This window comes from Callithrix jacchus, chromosome 19 (genome assembly GCF_049354715.1).
Source record: "Callithrix jacchus isolate 240 chromosome 19, calJac240_pri, whole genome shotgun sequence".
Classification (NCBI taxonomy): Eukaryota; Metazoa; Chordata; class Mammalia; order Primates; family Cebidae; genus Callithrix; species Callithrix jacchus.
Genome location: NC_133520.1, coordinates 48803151 through 48829435, shown reverse-complemented (window position 1 = coordinate 48829435; position 26285 = coordinate 48803151). Strand labels below are relative to the sequence as shown.

Here is a 26285-nt window from a genome sequence, read left to right as displayed (position 1 = left end):
CATTATATTCATAAATGGAACTTCTAAGTTTATTCTTAAAAGCTTTAAATAATTTCACAATAATATAAAAAACAGCAACGAAACAGTAATTCTGGGGAGAAAGGAAAACCCACCTTGTCTAACAGGTCGTAAGCTTTACTAAGGAGCGCTCGCCAGAACTTCACGGTGAGTTTGTCTGCGTTCTTTTCCACGGACTGTGCGACAGCGTTGATATAGCCGAGAACGGTCTCCAGCAACCTGGAACACGGAGCGTCGCTCAGCAAACAGCAGCTGAAGGCACTCAAAGAATTCACTCATGTCTACCTCATGCTAAATGTTTTAAGCAGAAATTAAATAATTCTGTGCTAAATTGTTTCAAAAACTATTTGGAAAGAAAGGAAGCGAGGGATTATTGTCATAGAGAGAGATCCCCTAGAAGTAAACAGGCACTTCTGTGCAAAAGTGTCATCCTTGCTCAGACTCAGGTGCTGAATAAGCAACACATGCTGAAGGTGTTTAAAGAGCTCATGCATCTCTCTCATGCTCAGTGGGCCTGACTGTGCTGTCTAGGTGGGGTTATGGCCCCAGGTTAATGGCAGATGTGGCATCTGCGCATGTGTGTGCACACACATGCAAGCACACACGCACAGGCACACAGACCATACACCATTTAGATCTAAGAGAAATATTAATACAAATGAACACATAACCCACATCTTCCACATTGTTAGAAGACATAAAAAGATTACAAACTTCAAATAACCTGTAATTAATAGAACACACACCAAATTCTGACACAACCACCACTGGAGCTCCCCCCACTGCTGCCAGCCTGAGTGGGGAGCTAGAGGGGAGAGTGGAGACAGGTTGCCAGTGCACAGCAGAGGAGGGGAGAAGAGGGCTCGGACAAAATCAGCTCCGGAAAAGGAAAGTCCTACACGTAGCTCTGAAAGTCGGCCCACAGGACGGGAGCTCAGCAGCTTACAGTCCTGGCTATAGGGCAGCACTGTGCCGTGGATGGGGCAGGATGGTGGCCCTGGGAATGCCAAGCATCCAGGAGGCACACAGCAAGGCCAGGAGGCACTCCCTGAGGACATGGGAGTGAAAGGAAAATTCCTGCACCCAAATATATAATGGCAGCATATGGATTATGAAGAAAGAATATTTTAATATTCATAGAAGAAATATCCATAATATTTCCATATTCTTTCTTCAAAATATCCACAGAAGAAAGAATTCACGAGCTCACAGAAATCAGGGCCAGATTAAAAGACCTTAAAAAGATATAGCAACTAAATACAATACAAAACTTGAAATGGGCCGTGAGGCAGAAACAAACGTGGTGTAAAGGACACCCCGGGATCATTAGGGAGACTGGAACGTGAACTGCAGATTCGATCACTGCATTGTATCAATGTTAAATTATCTGAATTTGATCAATGTAATGTGGTTTTATAAGAACACCTCTTATTCTTAGAGACATAATGTAAATGACTTACTTTCAAATGGCTGAGAGAAAAAACCCTATGTAGGAAGAATGCTGAAGCCAATGTGGCAGAAAAGTACTACCAAACAGTGAACCCGGCTGTAAGGACTACATGAGTTTTCTGTACTATTTTTCCAGTTTTTCTGTAAGTTTGAGTCCTTTCCAAATAAAAAGTAAAAAAAGAAAAGTAAACACACCTCTCTTCAAGGCCTTTTAAAACCTCAGGACCACCACTCTCAACCACCTAATTTTTAAAGAAGATGTCATTAGAACAGTATGAAAGTCAATAATAAAAGTCATTTCAAGTCAGTTCAATGAAACACAGGCCATTCACTCAAACCTTCCACAGCACTGTTTTCTGACATTATTACAATTTAATCAGGTTCATATCATCCTCATTATAATAATTTGTTTTAATTACATTCTACTGGTAGTTATCTGAAAACTACTACAAAGGTTCAGAAAAATACAGCAATCAACACTCAATTACCCACTACCTAATTCTATGACATGCTGATCTGCTGAGCTCATATATCATTTGTTAAGCAGTTAAACATTACAGATTCAGCTGGAATCCCCTGAGTACTGCTCCTTGGTCCTATTCTCCCACTACCCCAAGCCCCACAAAGACAACCATCATTCCAAATCTGCTACCTTTTCAAACAGTACGTATCATGGAACAACATGTTTTCCTAGAAATATGTATTTGAGATCTATGCATGGTGACAACATTCTAGTTCATTCATTTTAACTGCATACGACATTCCTCTCTAAATACAACTTATCTATCCATTTGCCTCTCTTGCTAGATGTTTAGATTATGTCAATTTTTCCCCCATTTACTAATAATGCTACAGAAGAACATCTTTATTTCCTTTGAGCATCTCGGCAAGTTTTTATAGCATATATGCCTAAGAAAGAGAATGACTAGATCACAGGAATTACTAGAACCTTCAACCTCATGGGATCCTGCCAACTGCTTTCTAAGGTGGTTGGAACAACTCACATTGTCTGCCACTATGTACCCACTCCCTGCTATTAACAACTTTTTAAAAAAGTTTTGCCAATTTGATGGGTATCACACTTAATCACATTTCCTGTTTACCGGAGAGGCTAAATGACATGTATATTTTAATTGGCCATTCGTGATTTCTCTTCAGTGAATTAATATTCTTTGTCAGTTGTTCTAATGGAAATTGATGCTTTTTGATTTATACAGAGCGATAATCTTCTCTTAGGCTGTGGCTTTCTTTCCACCTTGTTTATGGTGCCTTTCTGTTCAGTCAAATTTTAAAGAAATTCTTTTCTATCCTCTGGTCACAACATTCTCCTTGATTTACTTCTATACATTTGAACTGTTTTTTCCAGTGAAGCTTTACTCTGCCTAAAGTTGTCTTTTGTATAAGGCATGACATCAGACTTTTCCCCAAATGGAAAAGAAAGCATGGCAGGGCCAGTACTTGGACCGTTCTCTTCCCCCACTGTTTTGTAAAAGTATCTGCTGCACTTCTTACCTCCACCTGGGTGTGTTTCTGGGCTTACTGTTCAGTGCCATGATCCGTCTGATTACTCCTGCACCACTGTCCTTGGCCCCTTACAGTTTGGTATCAATGTATCGAAATGATTTCTTAGAATGATGTAATTGAAAAAGTACATTGAGTTTCTAGACTAATCTGAGCAGATCTGGAATCTTTACAGAGCGAGGCTTCTGATGCGTAAACACAGGGTCTCTCCATTTCTTCCAAGTTTTCGTCTGTGTCCCTTAATATCTTGGACATTCCCCCATAATATTCGTGCACATATTTTTGTCAGGCTTATTCTTGGTACTTTATAGGTCTATTTTTTCTAAGTTTATGTTTTTATTATACAGGAAATCTTTTTTTGACTGTTTTCTAACTTGAGGAATAATAACATTATATAACAGTGTGTGAGACTAATTAGTTCAGCTAGCTTGCTTGATACAGACTGCAACCTACACTGATCTCTAGATAGTGTCTACACTGACCCCTCTCAAGCAAGCTTACCGAACTCACTATTAGTTCTAATTGCTGATCCTCTTCTTTCCGGATTCTTACACTTCATTTCTTTTCGTGAATAGAAACAATGACAGAGGGCATTCTTTCCCTAACTTTAGCGGGCACACCATTAATATTTCATCATTAGGTATGATATAAATCACAAGCTTCTGATTGTCACCTTTATCAGGCCAAGTAATTCCCATCTATTCTGTACTGCCAAGAAGATTTTTTTTTCTTAAAGTGTGAATGAGTACTGAATCTGCTGCATTATTTCTCTGTAAAAAGTACAACGATCATGTGGTTTCCCCTCTTCATCTGTTAATGCATTATAGTATTTAATGTACTTTATAGTACTCTAATGTCAAACCATTTTGTATCCCTGGTCATGATACTCCTTTCTTTCCTTCCTTTTCTTTCATCGTTCAAACCAATTTAATACACAAACAGAAATGTACATAGATCATGAATGCAGAACTCACTATATCCAGGTAACAAAGGCTGGGCATGGTGGCTCATGCCTGTAATCCCAGTATTTTGGGAGCTCGAGGTGGGAGGATCGCTTGAGGCCAGCAGTTTGACATCAGCCTGGGCAATATAGCGAGACCCCATCTCTAAAAATTAAAGCTTTAAAATTAGCCAGATGTAGGTGGCACACGCTTGTAGTCCCACTGCTTGGGAAGCCAAGGCAAGAGGACTATTTGAGCCCAAGAGTTCCAGGTTACAGTGAGCCATGATCACTCCATTGCACTTTAGCCTAGTACACAGAGTGAGACCTGTCTCAAAAAACCAAATAAAATGTAGGCAATTTACTCTCTTGGTAGACACTTGGGTTGTTACCAGTTCTGGGCTACCATGAAGAATGTTATTAATACTATAAACATTCTTGTAGACTTTTTTGGTGTACATGTTCATACACTTCTGGTGTGGGTACACAACACTTAAGACTTAAACCACAGAGTCATAGAGTGTACATTATGTTCAAGCTCAGTGGATCGTGATAGTTTTCCATGGTGAAATGTACTATCTTCCCCTATTATCTTTAAAGGCATGCCTCACATTTTCATGAGCCACTTACCAAGCTACTTTCACTAGTTTAAAACATGTTTCCCTTGGAAAGAGCAAAACCACTTTACTATAAACATTTGAAGAACACATTACCTTTTTCAGAAAATTATCGGAAGACAGGAGCTGAGACATGAAGGACACTGACAAAAACTTAAAATGCCGCAGCTGCTTGCTAGTGTGCGTCTCCACATTAAAAATCAGTAGCATTTCTTCTTGTGATTCGCTCTTATTAGACACTGCTTTGGGAATGGTTTCTGAAACAGCAACAAAATAAGTGACCTCACTCATTTTCACCTGAATCCTTGGTACAGATACATTAATAGATACGACCTTTGAAGTACAGGACGGTTAATGGGGTAACATTTTCACAGAGAAATTTGTCATTCTATTACATCCAGTTTCTCCTCTTCTAAATTAGTGAAAAATGTGAGTGTATTTATTTGCCAAGAAAGTACCCAACAGCCTTGAGAAGTGGGTGTTTAAGGCAAAAAGCAAAAGAAAACAGGGAAACAGGACAATCAACAGAAGGAGTCTCTGAACTTCCGACTGCGGATGTAGATTTTTTTATTCAATGCATCTAATGTAAACAGGGTTGGCAGTGCAGTGTCTGGAGTGGCACCTGTGGTGGTCCCCTTAAAAACCACTATCCTAGAGAATGACTTACCGCGAAGACACTTCCTTACCCACATTACCACACACAGCTCTCCAGGGCCCTCTCTAGTCTGTCCCTACCAAACCTGAGCTGACTGCAGGATGGGACAAGTTACTGCATGGCCAAAAAGGGATGACAGGGCTAATGGCTGGCCATGCAGAAAATTATCTCTGCAAAGCTCTTAGTACCTTCTTTCTAATGTGCCTTGTTGTTCTGCTTCGAAGGGTAGAGAACTAAGAACTTTCAACACGTCGACCCTTTCTTAAAGAAAAAAAAATTGTTTTTTTAGCGAGGGGGTCTTACTATGCTGCTCAGGCTGGTCTTGAACTCCTGGACTCAAGTGATCCTCCCATCTCGCTCTTCTGAGTAGTTGAGACCACAGGCTGACACCATCACACCTGGTTTCATCAACCTTTCTAAGCTAGCCTCAGTGGCGCTGCGATTAGTGAGATTTTCTTTAAGGCTCTGCTGTATGGCACAATTTCAGCATTTCACTACCACTCCTGTGGTACCAATTTTTTTTTCTTTTCATGTAAATATCTCCAGATATTTTAAAGAGAAGCTGAGAGACGGCTAAGGAAGTCCTGATCATTTACAGTCATTTGAACCTAACTCATCCAGGATATTGGTAACATTCCGTAGCTAAGACATCAGCGCAGGGCACAGAGGTATAAAAGACAATGTGTGAGGAATGGCAAGTGGAATTCCTATGACTATTTTCCATAAGGATTCAAGAAAGTACACCATCAAATTAAAATGACTGACTGACTTTAAACATCATTCTGAAGATGTATTAGGAATAACCTGAGTTCTCTTCCGCTTCTCTTTGGCTTTCAGATTGAACAGTCAGTGACACCCGGTCTACGCTTACCTTCTTTTTCCTCTGGAAGCTTTAGTAAGTACTGGAGGATTTTCATCAAGCTTTGTATCTGATGCTGGACACTAAATTCACAACAGACTGAAAACCAAAATTCAGTGTCTGCTTCTAAAATAGCATCCTGTGCAGAAAGAAAAATGTAACAAATCTGTACTTATGGAATTGCAAAGGCATAATTTCAGGACAACACGCATTATGATTTCTAGCAGAACAGAGTATAGCACTTTATTTAGAGTAGGTCGAAATCTACTCCCAGATCCCATATCTAAGAAGTCATTTGAAAACGTTCCTTGACTTATCCAAACAGGGCTTTTCTGAACAATCACCCGTGTCTGTGTCTTACTGACTGCAGGGACATGGGCGCTCTTCCATTTCCCCCCACACTGCCTTCAAAATCACTTTCAAGAGACACTGTTTCATTACTCTTTAGCCGTACTCTGCTGGGCTTAAAACAGAACCACCCGCATGGCACCAGATCTGTTTCTCAGAAAAGTTAATTTGCCCTCAGAAGAGATTTTGCTACAACTGAGGATATTCAGAGTGCTATGGGCTCTGAATGCAATTTTTTAAAATGCCAAAAAACCTTTCTGAAAAAGGTTCTAAATAACACATATTAAGCATCATCAGTCTGATGTTTAAACTGCACAATATCACAAAATCTTTGTGAGAAATCACCATTTTCCTTTTCTTCCCACCCTAGGTTCTGACCTTTTCTCCACAGGCAGCTGCCAGCACTGTTTTTGTGACATACTGTTCAAAAAGCAAGATGAGGAGAACCCAGAGGAATTTTTCTGCACCCAGTGTATCAACAAGTTGAACAAGGATGGGCAGGCGCCTGTGCTCGGGGACATGTGGTAACGCATCCACAAATACATTAATGATTTTTACCACAATCTCTTCAACGTTTCTTGTAACTTCTATAGAATCTCCACTATCAGACTGCAAAACAGCAAGCAGAGACAATGAGTAGGTGCAAGTAATCCTCCACAAAACAAGCTTTAGGTGGATAAGGTAAGGCTTTGATGTGCCCCAAGAAGTTATTGGAAGAATGAATGAATGAATGAATGAATTTATATATATATATATATATATATATATATATATAAATAAACAGGGTCTTTCTCAGTGGCCCAGGCTGAAGTGTGGTGGCGTGATCATATGTTACTGCAGCCTGGATCTCCTGCGTTCAAAGCAATCCTTCTGCCTCAGCCTCCCAAAAAGCTGTGACAACCTAGCATCTCCTACACTACTTTTTAAAAATTGTGTAGATATGGGCTTTTGCTATGTTGACCAGGCTGGTCTCAAACTCCTGGCCTCAAATAATCCCACCTCAGCCCCCCAAAGTGCTGGTGTTACAGGTACATGCCACCACACTCAGTCAGAAGAGTTTTAATAATCAAAGGCCTAACAATAAATATTCAGTAAGTACCTATCATGTCCAGGTCACTCTTTAGCCACGAGGGGAATACAAAGTGTACAATGTGAGCCCTGTCCAAAGGAGATTTATTTTCTGTATGAAACAGGATACATGGCTGGGGGTGGTGGCTCACACCTGTAATCCCAGCACTTTGGGAGGCCAAGGTGGGCAGATCACCTGAGATCAGGAGTTCAAGACCAGCCTGGCCAACATGGTGAAACTCCATCTCTACTAAAAATACAAAATTAGATGGGTGTGGTAGTGCATGCCTGTAGTCCCAGCTACTCAGGAGGATGAGGCAGGAAAATCACTTGAAAGGAGGAAGCTGAGGTTGTAGTGAGCTGAGATCGTGCCATTGCACTCTAGCCTGGGAAACTAGAGCGAAACTCCATCTTGAAAAACAAACCAAAAAAGAAACAGGATACATATGTGAAAAGATAACAAGAGGCAGTAACAGCAGATGCCAAATATGTGGCACTGACAGCAAGCCTGCTCAGGCTGCCTGGTAGGCTGCACAAATTACGCAGGATTTGGGTTGTGCCTCAAGAAGAATGACGATAAGCAGAGCACAGAAAAAGCCAACGACTTCCTGCTGTTTTCACAATAAAGTTTGAACCATTTTACTCTGGGGTATTGGTGATCACAATATAGTTGCTGAATAAATGACAGAAGGAAAGACAAAAAACACTGGAATGAATGGATAAACCCATGTCTACCTGTCTCAACCCTGTGCTCTCCACCAATTGAGCTACATATATTACATTCTTCAAACACACTGTGCACATTCCTAGATCATGCCTTTTCTTATGCTGTTGGCTCTCCCATCACTGAACAAATCCTATCCTTCTTTCACACCAGTTCAAATTCTATTTCTTATGAAATTTTGTGGTCATCCTGGCCCATATGGACTCTCCCATTCCAACCTTTTCATCACTTACTTATTCAATTGGCACTGATCATATGAATGCATACTGTTATTTTTCTATTTATGTATCTATCCTATGCTTGCCCATTTGGTGGACACTGAGAACACCAATCTAATACTGAGGTTAAAAGAAGGTGCTGGATATGGTCATCCCTGGGATGGCCAACAGCATCAGAAAAGACGTTAATTAACATGTGAGGGTAAATAGAAAACTCAAGTAGATGACCAAGCTCTTTCACTCTTGAGGCTACTTTTATCTTTTGAATTATTCATTCCTTACTGGGAGAGAGAACATCTCACCTCTCTCTCCTGAGTTTAGCTTTTAGAGAATGCTTGGTAAACATTTGCGGAACTGCACGTTAGCAAATTTGTCAGTGTAGCTCTAAAAGTCATCCTCGTCAACAGACAAGAAGGTATTATCAGACCGATGCAATGTCCTGAAATAGACAGTGGACGGCAATTCACCCCATCAGAATGATGTTATAGCCACACACTCACAGCACAGCAGAACCAGCTATAACATGCTTGTTTATATTATTGGAAAAGACTTTGCCCAGACTGCTTCTTAGCTTCAGCATCCTAAAACTGAAGGGCAATGTACTTGAGTATTTCAGAAAGGCCTTTATACAGTACAATTGCTGAGAATATTAAAAAACAAAAAGACTAAAAAAAAAAAAAAAAAAAAAGCTTTTAATGTTATTTATATGCAAAACTTTTAAATTGAAAAAAGAAACCCCAAGATGGCAAAAAGACAGCTTACCTGAATAAGTGCGGGAATAACCATTTTTACTGTCTTGTTAATAACCTGAAAACTGTAAGCATCATCTAGGCGCATGACATTGGCTCCCATAAATGTAAAAATAGACATGATATTGTGTAGAACTTTATCCTGAAAGAAAATGTAACTATCAACATTTTCTGTATTTATTAATTTATATATCATATACATATATATTTTTTAAAGAGATAGGGTCTTATTCTGTCATTCAAGCTGGGGTGCAGTTACGTGATCACAGTTCACTGTAACCTTAAACTCCTAAGCTCAAGCAATCCTCCTCCCATCCTAAGCCTTCTGAGTAGCTAGGACTACAGGTGCACACCACCATGCCCAGCTAATTTTCGTTCTTTTTCTTTTTTTGTAAGGATGGGGTTCTCACTACGTTACTCAGGCTGGTCTTGAACTCCTGGCCACAAGTGGTATTTCTGCCTCAGGCTAACATTCTCTATTTCAAACACATCAAATATCAATGATTGATTACAACTCACCAATAAAAAGAGAAATAACCTGATTAAAAAATAGGCAAAGGATTTGAAAAGGCATTTCTCCAGAAAAAATTTCATACAAACAGCATATAAGCATAAATTCATATGAAAAGCATATAAGCATAAATACTACCTCACACTCACTAGGATGGTGATAAAAAAAAGACAATAACAAGTCCTGGCAAGAATGTGAAGAAACTGGGATTTTTACAGCCTGCTGGTGGCAGAAAAATGGTGTGGAAAATAGTCTTACAAGCTACGCCAAAGTTAAACATAAAGTTCCGCATGACCCAGGATTCCATTCCTAGGTATACATACCCAGGAGAAATGAAAACACGGCCACACAAACCTTGTCTAGAATATTCATAGCAACATAATTTATAATAGCCCCAAAGTAGCAACAACCCAAATGTCCATCACTGATGAACAGATAAACGAAATGTGGCATACACATGCAATATTATTCAGTCACAAAAGGAATACTGATTCAAGCTTCAACATGAATGAACCCCAAAAACAGTATGCTAAGCAAAAGAAGTCAGACACAGAGGGCCACATATGGTATGACTTAATTTATATGACATGCCCAGCAGAGGCAGATTGATAGAGACGGCAAATGGATTAGTGGTGGCCAGGAGAAGGGTGGTGGTGGTAGGGAGCAGGGGGAGGAAGACTGACTGTTAATGGGTGTGGAGTTTCGTTTCTGGGGTGATGAAAACGCTCTTTAAGTAGATTGTGGTGGTGATTACACAAACTTTGTGAATATACTAAAACCACTTAATTGTATACTTTAAATGGGTGAATTTTATGGCATCTGAACTATATTTCAGTAAAAACAGAAAAATATTAATGATTTTTTAATCATTAATATTTCTGTTTCTGGTTTATCAACCCCTTTGAGAAGCAAAGATTCTCTTACAAGAAAAAAAAAATCCCATATACATAAAACCTTGCATATAATTTGAGTAGATGAAGACCCCCTAAAGCTCATGGAGAACCCCAGGTTAAGAACCTCTGACCTAAATCCCCAATATGAAAATAGTTTCAATCTCTTTACAAATTTTTAAATGATGTTTTTCATAAAAGGGACATGATTTGTTTAAATGACATAGTTTATGATCAAATTAATTTTCTCAAGTTGCTAAAGGTTATTTTGAGGATTACTTGAGGATAAATGAGTTAATAACTTTACCCAAATAACACTAATACCCACTGTTTTATTAGACAGTTAGTGTGCCAGCTACTGTGCTAAGTACTAATCACAAATTATCCAACTGAATTCCCCCAACAATCCAATGAAGAAGGTTATTATTCCCACTTGATAAAAAGGGAAACCAAAGCTTAGCAAGATCAACTGGCTCATACTGTCCCAGCTATGAAGAGTCAGGGCTGAGAGTCTCACCAGTGCTGGAAGATTCCAAAGTCTAATTAATTTAAATCAGTAGGTGCCGATGCATTTCTGTGGAAGAAAAGTATCTGAAGTATCTGCTAAAATCTTAAACTATTAACACTTACCGGAAATATTCCAGCAACAGTGCCCAAAAGTAAAAGGGCATGGTGATGGGTCTGAGGCATCTCCGAAAGGCGGATGCATTGAACGATCAACTCCACATTGAACTTCTCCTCATCTAAAATATCTACAATGTTGAGAAAGACAAAAACCCTAAGTGGCAGGTACATTCACACTCAAAGTAGACAATTTTTCTAACCTTTCCTTCCAAAAAGTACATACCTTTGGGTATTTTGCCACCATCTGGAGAGAGTTTTTGGCAGATGTTGAGCAGACAACTAAGAATTAACTGTTTGGTGTACTCCATATTTCCCTGCTCTTGTGGCAAGGGTTCCAAACACCTTCAGGACACCCAAAAGAGAAATGATGGGAAACGTGAAAGTTGTCAATTCACTGTTGCATTAATGACCACTATCCAGAACTCACATTCAATAACTAAAGTACTATCATTAAACATGAAATCTATAAATAAGATGTAAGGTTTCGAACTCTAATTTCCTCTCATACAGACGTGCTACGTCAAATTCCCTTTCTTCTCTACTGCACTTTTCATTAATCTATTTGGAATCTTACAGGACACCTCCTGAATTACTTTGCCTTTCACATGAAAGCACATTCCACAATGCATACTCTATAGCTGTCTAACAATTTATACCAAAGAAGTGTCTCTCTGTATACATATAAAAATATACATCTATATGTAAAAATATATATAGATAGCAAACACTATGTATATACACACACACACAAATTCAACACTATATCTTAAAATACAATTAAGGATGCCCCAGGCATGTTACTGAAAAGTTCAGAAGGAAAACAGGCTGTAAAGTGAGTGGTCATTTACGACATGATACAGGGCACTAAGGTCAGTTTGGGGCACTGGCAATGGATACCTAAAACCCATCTTTCAATTTCACCTCTAGTTCTTGCTTTATTTCAACAAAAGAGTATGTTGAAAAGAGAAGGTTAGATAAGATGGGCAAGAAGTAAGAGTCCTGTTCTCTCACAGATCAATTACCTTGAGAGCAAGTTAAAGAGAGTTGGCACCAGTATCTGGGGACTTTTGAGCTTCTTTTTGTGCTGCAGTAATTCCAGGATGAGAGTTACTCTTTGCCAGTAGGAACCTCCAACTTCCTGAACAGATTCTAGATCTTGTGATTTTCTGGAAAACAGAGAAGACAGAAAGTAGGAAAAGCAAACACTATCATGTGCGAAGTAAAAAACCATTGTGCCCGATTATGGCAAACTGATGGGTGTCAGAAAGTCCCAATGGCTTCCTAACGTTCAAAGCCAGGGAACGAAAGCATGTACTCAACACATCTGTAGCTCTTACTTCTGCTGCATTTTTTCCCTTCTTTTTTGCTGAACTGTGCCCAAGGATTTAGCTTTATCTGGTGGCTCCAGTTCTATTCTGACTTGTTCAGCGTTAACGGAAATCTGAAACATGAAGGAAGAACAGTTGATGATATAATCTATTGGGATAAAATTAGAGCAATAAATGTTAGATTAAGACATACAATGAAAGTATTTACATCCATTTTTATGTCTTTATACCACTTTATAGCCCAGGCCAATCACCAAACGCAAACATCACTGACAATTTTTTTATGCTTCCTTTAAAAAACTTTCTACATACCAATGGCTACATATTCTATTAAAAAACATAAATAGAAACATACTATGCACATTGCTCTGTACCCTGGTATGTTTCACTTAGTGTACCTTGAATACCTGCTCTCATCAGTATATACTTAATTTATCATATGGTATATATTGTCACAAAGCATAAAAGAGTGCTTCATATAATCAAGTGTATTTCAGTCATCAAAATAACTTTTGTTTTCAAAGTACAGCTGGCCTGACATTTAAGGCCAATCTTATCTCCGGCTGATATGGCATGACTAGCAAGTATCTCATATACTCTCTAGCCCACTCTTGAATAGAAGAGGGAGGAATTTGGATTAGCACTTTCCTTCTAATAACCCTTTAAATGCTTTAAGATGTTCTCATTTAGACTAGATCTTAGCTCATCAATCAGCACTTAATTAGTACTATATTTAAAGCCTGCTAAAAATGTGCTTCTTGTGATTCTAATTTTTTCCCACATTTCTTTAAAAATATTAAAACCAAAATCAGATATTAACCCCTAGGAAGGATTTATTCAATTAAGAGTGAAGAATGACTTACTGGATATGCAGCTACATCCCCCCAGCATTTGATGCTACTGCCTTGTTACAGAACTCTTGAAAAACCAGAATGCAAAGAAAGCAAAGTAGAGAAGGGTATAAACAAAAAGCACTAGCCAACAGAAATTCAACCTCAGATTTTCATTTTAACTGAGCTCTCCTACTACCAGGCACTTGCTTTCTATATGGTTTGTCTTAGGAGCCTCAAGTTACAGCCCTGCACTTGGCTTGATTATGATATGGTATCGCTTCTCCAGTCCAGTCAATTTCATGTTCATTCCTTAGAGTGGAAAACTAGTAACACAATATAGAATCATCCATACCAACAGGTTCCAAGTGTCGGATCAGGTATGTATATTCTTATCAGCCAAGAAGGAATAAGACATAGACACACACCCACAAAAACAGATTCATACCCCCAGAAATTCTTCAGATACGGGATGGGATCCAGATAACTCGTTTTATAAGGTTCTAACAAATCTTTGGATTCTGATTCGAAGAAAACAACTATAAAAAATACTTTTGAGATAACCATGGAAATATGATATGAACTAGGTATTAGATAATATCGAGGAATGATGTGATTATTCATTTTTTTTTTTACTACTAATGGCATTGTAGTTGTATCCACTTTGCAAAAGATGCACACTGAAGTACAGAGGGATGAAAGTGCATGACATTTTGAGACTTACTTTAAAATACTTCAGCAAAGGCAAAGAAGGAAAAAGATTAAGTAAGTATGTTAAAATTCTGAGAACTGCTGAATCTAGATACTAGAACTTCATATTATTCTATATTCAAAAAAAAAAAAAAAAAAAGAATAACCAGGTAGCTAGTCAGATAATAGCTAGGCTTCAATACACATATGAAACCAACAAGCAGAATTTCAATTCCATTATATGTCATTAAACAACTGTTTAAATTAAGTAGAATGAAGTTACCTAGTTCAACACTAGCCACTCACTCATTCCCATTCCCTGCATAAAGGAATAGGTAGATTCCCCCTAGTACCAGTAAGAGCACACACATACAAATTCCTACACATCCTATCTGGTTTGAACTATCAGTAAATATTTCAGAAAATAAAATGGTAAAGACTTGTAATTTTTATTTTATGCCTCTCTATGATTTACTTTTTCATGATTCCTGTTAATGGTAACATCTGACCTCTCAGAAGCACTGTAAATTGCAGGACTCTTAAACATGGTGTCCCTTGGAAGAAACTAAACATTAATAAAAAACACTTACACGAAGTTTGCAGCTTACCCCTTTAAAAACACTGCTGATAGTCTGAGCACAATGTGAGTTTTTACAGTTCACCAATAAATCAAACAACATTCTTAAAAGCTTCTGCTGAACTCTTTCATCTGATATGGCTGCGAAAAATGGTTTTGTAATCTAGAGGGGGTAGAAAAAAGGTAAATGAGTTCAGAGAATAAGTTTAAACTCCAGAAATAAATTTATCACCCTCTCTGGAAATATAAAATTGTTTCCCATTTAAATACGTCAGTGAAAATGCCAATTCTTTTTAATGACCCATGTACAACATTCACTTCTGCAAAATGGGTCACATTCCTTTAAAACATGTCAAGTCCACCTATAACTATCTTCTCCAAATAAAATACTACATTTTTCTTTCACTCTGTTCCTGTTGCCTTTACCTTTAAATGCTTGAACTTGCCATGCCTTAGGTTCTGAAAGAAATCACTGACCTTTTCAAGGGCTGTAATCTGAATGGTTGGCATTCCTGCGTAAAGTTCCTTTGTTGTATGCACAGCTTTTATAAATATATCTAGACTCTTCGGATCCTTATTTAAAAGGGAAGATGAAAATTCATTATACTTTCCCAGAGTGAGATGCAAAACAATGGCCTCATCTTTCAGGACAGCTGTGGGCTCCTTCTGAATCTTTTCCAGCAGTTGTTCAGCCATAGGCAATAGCTGAGAAAGCACCATCTAAAGATTGAAAGACTTGTTAGTAAATAGTTACCTACACTGCTATGTTTTTGCTCACTCTACAGAGACACCCAAAGATATCCTGTTGGGTGATCGGAGTGTAGCCTGGAGGAAAAAACCCAGTAATGATAACTTCTTAGATATGGAGACAGCTATTAATTCACGCCAAGGCACTCAGGTCCTTTCTGATAGTTCATGTGTAATGCTCAAAAGCGCTAAACCCTTAAAAGACAAGTAGAAAGAATCCGTGAGCATCCTTCAAGACTTGAGAACAGAAGTCACAAACTAAAACTTTAGTGTATAAAAATAAAGCTTAACATTCCCCAAAACACTGTATGCATCCCTCAATGTTTCCAACTTGGTATAATAAATATTAATTCAAATTATGTATGTGAATCTTTTACTACTAAACCAGGGGCCAGCAAATTATAACTTGCAGGCCAAATTCAACAGACCACCTGTTTTTGTAAATTTTATGTACTGAAACACAGCCATGTATATTTGTTTATATGCTGTCTGTGGCTGCTTTCCTGATAAAACAGCAGAGATGAGCAGCTGTAACAGAGACTGTGTGGTCCAGAACACATAAATCTTTACTATCTGGTCCTTTACACAATTTGTCAGTTCCTAATTTAAACTATACCAGGGACAACTAAGAGTTGAACGCAACCTGTTTCAGTCCATTTTACTCATTTCCGTTTTCTAAGTCTGTATTCAGTCTAAGGCTGATCAAGTGCACGGGCGTGAAGAAACCTTTTCTCTGCTGGTCAGCACATGCCATCACATAAACAAGTGTTTCACAACTGCTTTCTTTTCTAACACAAGCTTCCTTGAGAACATAATGAAAGCTCTAAATATATCTAATAAACAAGCAAATGATTTTGGAATTTTCACAGACTCAAGTTCAAATATATTCCTTTGTATAAAATTTTCACTTGAAAAACAGCTATACAGCAGTGCAGCCCCATGAGACAGACACTAGACTCTTAAGTTGATTTAAAATAAACTTAATGATTAGACAGGGACAACACATTTAATTTTAAAATAAAAAGAAACTCACCAGTACTTGTTTTTGTATCTTGCATCTTTTTTTCTCTACCTCGACTCATCCCCCTCTCAAATTAATATTACAGTTATCTCTCCTGAGTGCACACATGCAACTCTTGCAATTGTCTTCCTCATCCACAAGCAGTTACAACTCTTTAGTAACATCACAGGAACATACAATCCACTTAAATGGCACATACCTCACTGCTGACTCCCTGAAGTACTTTCATCAAATCTTTTGCTATATAAGATGGGCAACTATATACACAACTAAGTAGGTTTTTCAAAGTGTCGGACAACTTCTGATGAGATTTCAGTTTCTTTTCTCTCTGTAGTTCCTCAAACAAAGTAGCCAAATCCTAAGATACCAAAAAGAAAACTGGATTAAAAAAGGGTTAAGAAACTATAAAGGCTAAATATATTAATTATAGAAGATTCTTACCCAAATGATGTGACACTGTTTATAATTTTCCATTTCCCCTTAAAACCTTAGTAAGAAAGGTTACTTACAACACATAGTTGGCTTACTATGAAAACTATACACTAGTACTTTATCCAGTGAAAATAAAGAAGTTGAAATATGACACTGCTATCTTATAAAAAGTAGGGGGAGACAGATGTACAGATATTGACATATCAGTTCCTAAATTCAAGGACTTAGTTCATCAAAATCCCTACACAGTAAAACGTCGAGAATGGAGAAAATTGCCCATGTGTACGCACAGGCATGAACACACTCAATCTTTGCTAACGAGCTTACCTGAATAACATACGTAGCATCTGAAGTGATCTCCTCTGCTTTAGAAATCAAATAATCTATTATCAGATGAAGAGGGGACACCACTCCACTGAGGACCTGGAGACACTGAACGGCAGCCCTACGAACTTCTTTTATGGGGCTTCCCAGGTTAATGAGTAAAGATGTCACCACTAAAACCAAAAGGAAAAAAGATTTAAAAAACAATTTAAAAAACTGAAACAGTACAAAATTTACATAGTTTCAAAGGTACTTGACAAAAAGTTTCCCTTCAAATTCAAACTCCCTCTCCAGAGACTCTTCACTGTTTAAGTATTTAATATTCCAGAGAAATGATAGGCATATGTTATCTGGTGCATTCTTTTGAAAATACAGAAATAAAAGCATACCCTGTTCTACACCAACTACTATCTCATCTGAACGGGATGTCGTGTAGTGGCGTGGTCTCAGCACACCGCAACCTCCGCCTCCTGGATTCAAGCAATTCTCCTGCCTCGGCCTCTCGAGTAGCTGGGATTACAGGTGCGCACCACCACAACTGGCTAATTTTTGTATTGTTAGTAGAGACGGTGTTTTACCATGTTGGCCAGGATGGTCTTGAACTCCTTATCTCAAATGATCCACCCACCCTGGACTCCCAAAGTGCTGGGATTACAGACACATCTCAACTCTTGGGAGGGTTTTCCATAAGTAGACCTATATCCGAATTAAATCATTCTTTTTAACTGTAAAGTATATTTTAATGTATTTTCCATATTTTAAAAATCAGTACCTTACTGGTAAAGTTCAGGTTGTTTCTATTCCTTTGTCATCATTACAGTGCTGCAACAAACACCCCTGTACATACAGCCTTGCACAAGTGTGCACAGGGAATTATCCGTTTGTGCATCATACTTTGCCAATATTTGGTCTCGGACTGGTGTGTGTGATTTCACTTTTTGACAGAGAAATGTTATGGTTAAATTTTTCTAGTATTTTCTGTTGCTTAGAAAGGCCCTCCCCACTCTAAGTGAATTTAGAAAGTATCTCTCTCTCTATTTAGAGAGAGATCATATGTACTTCATGCTTTCTTCTAATGCCAGAGCTAACTTGATATTAAATCTTTAGTTCACATGAAATTTTTATATAGAGAATGAGGTTGGAGTCAAACTTTCTAATGTTTCCAAATGGACAGCCAGATGTCCCATTTAATGATCCCCATAACCGTATTACAGATCTTTGATTTCAGCTTTATTACATTGATACATTCCATAAATAATTGAAACTTGTCTATTTCTGCCAGCTAATACTTCTAGAATCATGTTCAATGACAGTGGTGATTCTAACAGGAATGCGTTTGTTTTGCCAATTACGAAGTGAAAATGCTAGCTTTTGATTTGAGGAATTTTTGGATCATGTTACTCCTGTTTTGCTGTCAATTAGGAATAACCACTGATTTTTGGCTAATTATCTTTTCAGATCTTTGGACATTTTATGGGTTTTGCCCTTCAACACTCATATAGTCAATTAATTAACATATTTCCTTTTACTGAACCAATTTTACATTCTGGGCGTGAACTCTAGCTGGGTAAATGATTATTTTTATAAATATGCTGTTAGATCCTATTTGCAAATATTTAGGATTTTTACATAATATTCTTCAAAGCAACATGGATGATAGTTTTTTGTGTGGAGGCTTTCTCAATTTTCAGTGTTATGCCAGTTTTAGACAAAGAATCTGGAAGCTTCCCTTCTCTATACCCTGCCCAGTTCAACAACATTGAAAAAATCTGCTTCAAAGATCCAGTAAGAATGCATCTGTGAGACCAACTGCACTAGGGTTTTTAAAAAGATGTATTTGGAACAAAGAGATATCTAAATTCCTTTTACGGTAATTAGTTATTTAAGCTTCATTTCATGCCATCTACTACAGCAAACTTGGTCATTTATATTTTGCTAGAAATTATCCATTATACTTTCCACTTCTGAAACACTAAGATAAAGCTTGACAAGCTTTCAAACCTAACAAGTTCATACAGGTTGAGCAACCTTTATCCAAAAATCCAAAACCTCAAATTTTTGGAGCGCCAATATGATGCAAATGGAAAATTCCACACCTAACCTCATGTGATGAGCTGCAGTGAAAATGCAGGCATAGAACTGCTTATTCGGTATCCCTACGGAAAAAAAGAGCCTCATAGCTCTCTGCAGCTGCAATATATCTTTTTTCAAAAGCTAAAATTCCTCCACACAAGCATGCCCACAAAGGATCAATAGTTCAATGTACCCATTGTTTCAAGCACAAAATTATTAAAAATAGTGTAAAAAACTGGATGGACACAGAGGCTCATGTCTGTCATCCCAGCACTTTGGGAGGCTGAGGGAGGAGAATCACTTAAGGCCAGGAGTTCATGACTAGTCTGGACAACATCACCAAGATCATGTCTCTACACATTTAACAAAAAAAATTAGTAAGGCCTAGTGGCACAGGCCTTTAGTCCTAGCTATGAGGGAGGCTGAGATGGGAAGATGGCTTGAGGCCAGGAATTCGAGGCTGCAGTTAAAAACTAAAACAGGGCTGGGTATGGTGGCTCACACCTATAATCCCGGCACTTTGGGAAGCCGAGGCAGGTGGATCACTTGAGGTCGGGAGACCAGCTTGGGCAATATGGCAAAACCCCATCTCTACTAAAAATACAAAAGCTAGTTGGGCATGGTGACGTGCACCTGTAGCCCCAGCTACTCAGGAGGCTGAGGCAGAAGAATCACTTGAACCCAGGAGGCAGAGGCTGCAGTGAGCCGAGATCGCGCCACTGCACTCCAGCCTGGCGACAGTGACCGATCGAGATTCTGTCTTAAAAAAAAAAAAAAATCTTAGCTGGGCATGGTGGCAGAGAAGGGTGGGGAGGGGTTGCAGTGAGCCAACATGGTGTCACTGCACTATACCCTGGGCAACAAAGTGAGAAACTGTCTTCTAAAATAAAATGTAAAAAATTAGATAAAATTACCTTCAGGCGACGTTCAAAAGGTGTATATAAAACATATATTGTGTTCAGACCTGGGTTCCAATCCAAGATATTACATTACACAGATGCAAACATTCCAAAATCTGAAAAAAATCTGAAGCCCCAAGCACTTTTGGTCCCAAGCATGATGTTGGATAAGGGACACTCAACCTGTATAATCTGTGAAAACTGGAAATCCTTTCTGGTTTTCATATGGATAATTTCTAAAACGAAGTCAGGAACAGATAGCTGGAAAGTTGAGTTCACACAAGGGGCAGCCTTGGGCCAATACATCTGTTTGGTAATATTCCCTGAAGAGTGGGGAGGAGAGCTTCTAAAATACCAAAATTCAAAGACAAATTCAAAGTACCAACTACCAAAGTTATCATGTTCAAGTAAGATACTAGAATCCAACATTAAATCACAGCCACTTACCTAAATGATCAGCTTTTATAATTTTTTTTTTTTTTTTGGAGATGGAGTCTTACTCTGTCATCCAGGCTGGAGTGCAATGGCACAATCTTGGCTCACTGCAACCTCCGCCTCTTGGGTTCAAGCAATTCTCCCGCCTCAGCCTCCCCAGTAGTTGGGATTACTGGCGTGCACCACTACGCCTGGCTAATTTTTGGATTTTTAGTAGAGATGGGGTTTCACTGTATTGGCCAGGCTGGTCTTGAACTCCTGACCTCAGGTGATCCGCCCACCTCAGCCTCCCAAAGTGCTGGAATTACAGGAGTGAGCCACCACACAGCCTAGAATTTTTATTCTTTCATTTAAAAATCTATGTGATTTCATTCTTTCAACTGATTTTATTTAGATTCACAATAGCACGTTTTTACATAAAAATTGAAAAATACTTGAGTTGATTTTAAACATAAAAACAGACTTAATACATTGATTGAACATACAAAATAAATGACAGGTAGCCCCTATCTCACAAATGATAGGCAGAATAGATTTGTATTGGCCGACGGCAGTGGCTTATGCCTTTAATCCCAGCACTTTGGGAGGCTGAGGTGAGTGGGTCACCTGAGGTCAGGAGTTCAAAACCAGCCTGGCCAACATGGTGAAACCCTGTCTCTACTAAAAGTACAAAAATTAGCCGGGTGTGGTGGTGTATGCCTGTAATCCCAGCTACTTGGGAGGCTGAGGCAGGATAATTGCTTGAACCCAGGAGGTGGAGTTCAAGCACCAAGATGGCACCACTGCACTCCAGCCTAGATGACTAAGTGAAACTATGTCATGCCAAAAAATGATAAAAAAAAAAAAAAAAAAGAATAGATTGTATTTATTCATTTTAACAAAGACTTTTTATAATACATACCTGCATAGAAAGTAATAAATGGTGGTTAGATTCCCAAGCCACTGACAAAAACTCATATATTATATTATATTATATTACCATGTCATATTATATAATTGTAATATAACATTGTATTACCTTCTACTTTTGAACACAACAATTTAATAAACATAATTATAACATTTATATATGATTAATACTGTATTACATGACATCCTGTTTTACTTTTGAACATGACAATTTTGTAAATATATTAAAACAGATGCCAAGCAATAATTCCTAGACTGCTCACAGACAAGGCAGGGCTAGCAGCTCACTGCAGACCTCAGGTGGGAGCCCTTAGGGCAAGTGCAGTAAGCAGCCTTCTACTTGAGGCCCTCTGCAACTCTAGGGTCTGCTCTTTGAACCTCTATGTAGAAAAAGGTGCATCTCTCTTGTGTTCAGGGGTACTGTGACAGGTCTACACAGCGTAAATGCAAAGTACATGAGGAAGGCAGGAGGAGATGGATAACAAGGCAGCAGGGCAGGCAGGGAGCCTGTCTAGCAGCAATACCCATGGAAAAGTGAAGTTCTTCCATCTTGCTATTTATAGTCAAAATGACATAATTACTCAGAGGTCACTGTCAAAGGACAGTAAACATTTAATACCAAATTGGAAAACGGAAAGTTATCTCTAAATAAAACATATGTACCTTTTTGAAAACTTACAAGTTTAGCAGAAAGTAACTATTTTAATAAATTGCTATCTCCATACAATGGAGCACTCTACAGGCAGTTGTAAAATGATAAATGTTTACATTTATTAATATGGAAAGATGTCCATATTAATTAAAAAATAAGTTAAAAAATGTATAGGGAGTTGTTCTTATCCAAATACAACTAGCAAAACCTTAACAGTAAACTCACCTAAAATAAAGACCGAACTTTTGTAAGTGGATAAAAGATTACTTTCATGGAATTTTATTTTAGAAATAAAACTTGAAATTACATATCTGCTTTACTTTATATGCAACAAAATTTGGTTACAAATGTAATTATGTGCTCTTTCAAAGAACTAATAAAAAATGAATGCTGCAAAATTGTTCAGGTGAAGTATACAATCATTTACCCTGCTGTCACAGAACATTTACAAAGAGCAATTCTGGAATTTAAAAAAAAGAAAAAACCAAGGACATCTTCAAATTTCCCAAGGGCCACTCTTAACCTTCTGCTATTAATATCGTTCCAGTTTGAAGCATCAATCATGTCCCTTATTCAAATCAATTTTTTTTATCTTCAACCATTCTTCTGATCTAATTCTGCCATATCCCCTCATGTCAATAGCTCTGAAAATCAACCCACTTTTCAACGTCGCATTGTTTCTTGAAATTCTGCATCTTTTGCAAAATTTGCAATTCCACGTTATAAAAAATTCAACTTTCAGATATTTCATTAGAGAATGCCAAACCTGAATATGACTTATGCCTGTAAATGCAGGAGGGTTTGTTATTTCATTATTAAATTGTGTTATAAAGATCTGGCTTCCATATCTAATCCTATTGCTGCTATAGTTCAGAAAATGAATAGCTGATTATTAAGAACTCATATAATTAAGGCCATTTCTATTATAAAACTTTTGAGTTTGGTGAGATTTTGCAAGTGCCATGCAATACTTAGAAGTAAACAGAAATATGTATAGATGTACAGCTTTTTTGTTTAATTGAGACAAGGTCTCTCGCTCTGTTGCCCAGTTTCGAGTGTAGTGGTAGGATCACAGCTCACTGCAGCTTTGACCTCTGAGGCTCAAGCCATTTTTCTACTTCAGGCACACTCGAGTAGCTAGGACTTACAGTGTGCACCACCATGCCCAGCTCAATTTTTTATTTATTGTAGAGGCAGGATCTCATCACATTGTCCAAGCTGGTCTCAAACTCTTGGCCTGAAGTGATCTTCCTGCCTTTGCCTCCCAAAGTGCTGAGACTTGGTATGAGCCACCTCGCCTGGCCTATAGAGCTGCATATACATATATTTTTTGAGACAGAGTCTCACTCTGTTGGCAGGCTGGAGTGCAGTGGCGCAATCCCAGCTCATGGCAACCTTCAACTCTCTGGTTCAAGTGATTCTCCTGCCTGAGCCTCCTGGAGTAGCTGGGATTACAGCCACGTGCCACCATACCCAGCTAATTTTTACATTTTTAATAGAGACGGGGTTGTACCATGTTTACCAGGATGGTCTCAATATCCTGGCCTTGTGATCCACCTCACCTGGCCTCTGCTATTTTCTTTTTAAGTTACAATTTTCTAAACTACATAAACCATACAGAGAAAGCATGAACAGTTGGTCATGACAAAACATAACAATGCTACTTTTAGTACCTGGAGAAGACATGGATGCCAGTTGGTGTTTACACTGTGTCTTCTGAGAAGAGAGCATTGCACAGCCCACATAAAGAGCTTGGGTCTGCAGCGCTGTTTTCACATTGCAGTTAAGTGGATTTGAAAGGCTAGAACCATAGGTCCATAAAACAGAAAAAAACTTGAATAACTGAAAAACATCTTGTAGATGTACCTAATTACAAAAAAAAGATAGTAAAGTTTTAATTCTTACTCAAATAAGTTGGTTCCAAATCCTCTTTTGACTAGTGTACAACTACAAAGAAACAAATAATGCAATGCAATGTTTTGCTCTAATTATTTCAAATTATTCTATATTTCAGGTTTTAAACAACTGGCACAGATGTCAATGGAGAGTGATATTCCGAAGCTTCACTCTAACTTTGCACTTGAAAACACTGAGAACCAAGACAAGAGTATTATCTAGGATGCCTAATTAAGAAAATACTTCAACAATGTAGTGAACAATGCCAACTCAATGTCAAATGCTGTAGAGAGAACAAGTCAGACAAGAACAGCAACTGATCGCTGGGCCCAGCAACATGGAGGGCACTGGGACTGGGGATGAAATTTCCCGAGTAATTTCACATGTGCTAAATAACCTCTCTGAACACCAGTGTTCACATTTTTAAATGGTAGTGACCAATCAAAAAGTCTGGGCTGTTGTGATTTTTAAATATAGTAATGGGCCTAACATGTTAGTAGGAGTGTAGTAATGTCAGTTTCTGTTCAACCTGCCGATGAGTACTGTGATGATAGTACCCTTTTACAGGGCCCGTGCTCACTATTATATACTCTTCGCTGCTTACAAGTCTACTTTCATTTTCATTATAAACTGTCCAAACTCAACCCACAGTATCGTCTTTTTTTATTTTGAGACAGAGTCTTACTCGGTCACCCAGGCTGAAGTGCAGTGGTGCAATCTCGGCTCACCACAGCCTCCACCTCCCGAGTTCAAGTGATTCTGCTGCCTCAGCCTCCCGAGTAGCTGGGATTACAGGTGCATGCCACCACGCCCAGCTAATTTTTGTATTTTTAGTAGAGACGGGGTTTTACCATGTTGGCCAGGCTCGTCTCAAAATCCTGACCTCAAGTGATCTGCCTGCCTTGACCTCCCAAAGTGCTGAGATTACAGGCGTGAGCCTCAGCCAGTCATATCTTCTTTAAGGGGAGAGAACACCTGGAAAGCATGAGCCTTGTACCTTTATGAAAAGTTTCATCAGAACCCTGAAATGAACAGCGTCGGCACCATTGAGCATCATCTCAAAGAGTCCAATAAGCAAGTGCAGATAGTCCCTGCTGTCTTCTTTCAGTTGTTCAGGATTCCACCATATATCACCTACATGGACATGGAAAGAAAAAGGATACACAACCCTACGTGAACATGCCAGGAGCTTTTTATTCAAGACAAACAATCACTGTGGAGTCAATAATTCAGTTTTGCAGAGTATCACATTTAAAAGAGTCACAGCTTGTATCTTACCTTTAGGAAAAGACTTAGGAGCTTTCAGGGCATACATAAAATTTTTCAGGGAAAATACAAGTAAAACAGAGTCCTCCACGGCCACCCTCTGGGTGGTGTTGAGCTCTTCCACATAATGTGCCCACAGCTCCACTGGTATCCCTCTGTCTAGCATCAGTTCAATGTGCCATTCTGAGGGGATCTCCTGAAAAGTGAAGGGAAACAAAAACTAGTATAAATGAAGGGTTCTGAACATGGGTTATACGGGTAAACTGCAATGGATACATGAATTCCTCTGCGTAACATACGAAACTTTTGTTTATGTGTGCATTTTGGTGGGGAAAGGAGTAACAGAACTGCTTTCGTCAGATTTTTAAAGAGATCTATCGCTACTCCCAAGGAAAGACAAAGATTAAGTTAAATTTTCTGTCTTACCTTAAAACACTACCTCTAAAAACAAACTTTATTCATATAAACTGTCTATCAAATAAAGGGTAGGAATAAGTAGGCATCTTTCTTTCTTTTTTTTTGAGATGGAGTCTTGCTCTGTCACCCAGGCTGGAGTGCAGTGGCACAATCTCCACTCACTGCAATCTCTGCCTCCCAGGTTCAAGCAATTCTCCTGCCTCAGCCTTACAAGTTGCTAGGAATACAGGCGTGTGCCATCATGCCAGGCTAATTTTTGCATCTTTAGTAGAGACGGGGTTTCACCATGTTGGCCAGGTTGGTCTCAAATTCCCGATCTCAGGTGATCCACCTGCTTTGGCCTCCCAGAATACTGTGATTACAAGGATGTAAGCTACTGCGCTTGGCCAAAATAGGCATATTTCAAAACAGGAAGATAAAAGAGTTGGATTCCCAAGACATCGTTAAAGGGACTTCCTTCATTTCACGGTTTTACCACTAATCTGAATAAGGTACCCGGTAAAATTTCCAAACCTGCAGATGATTTTAAATAAGCAGTAGAATGTTAGGTGTTTAGTAATTATACGGCAAATGCCAAAAGAATGCAGAAGAACAGCTA

General features: G+C 38.6%; 1 protein-coding gene across 3 annotated transcripts in view; it reads right to left on the bottom strand.

Moving 5' to 3' along the window:
• The window catches only part of HEATR1 (HEAT repeat containing 1), a 55763-nt gene that overhangs the window by 8843 nt on the left and 20635 nt on the right, over positions 1-26285 (bottom strand). For all 3 annotated transcript variants that reach the window (XM_035281154.3, XM_008985770.5, XM_002760882.6), the window contains exons 18-34: positions 25283-25466; positions 25002-25138; positions 23782-23974; positions 17144-17313; positions 16584-16742; positions 15094-15336; positions 14648-14779; positions 12529-12632; positions 12214-12357; positions 11415-11533; positions 11198-11319; positions 9180-9308; positions 6786-7016; positions 6072-6198; positions 4642-4802; positions 1663-1709; positions 114-237 (exon numbers count right to left, since the gene is read on the bottom strand). In XM_035281154.3, coding sequence (XP_035137045.3) covers positions 114-237; positions 1663-1709; positions 4642-4802; positions 6072-6198; positions 6786-7016; positions 9180-9308; positions 11198-11319; positions 11415-11533; positions 12214-12357; positions 12529-12632; positions 14648-14779; positions 15094-15336; positions 16584-16742; positions 17144-17313; positions 23782-23974; positions 25002-25138; positions 25283-25466 — 2526 coding nt within the window. The remainder of the gene's footprint in view (positions 1-113; positions 238-1662; positions 1710-4641; positions 4803-6071; positions 6199-6785; positions 7017-9179; positions 9309-11197; positions 11320-11414; positions 11534-12213; positions 12358-12528; positions 12633-14647; positions 14780-15093; positions 15337-16583; positions 16743-17143; positions 17314-23781; positions 23975-25001; positions 25139-25282; positions 25467-26285) is intronic.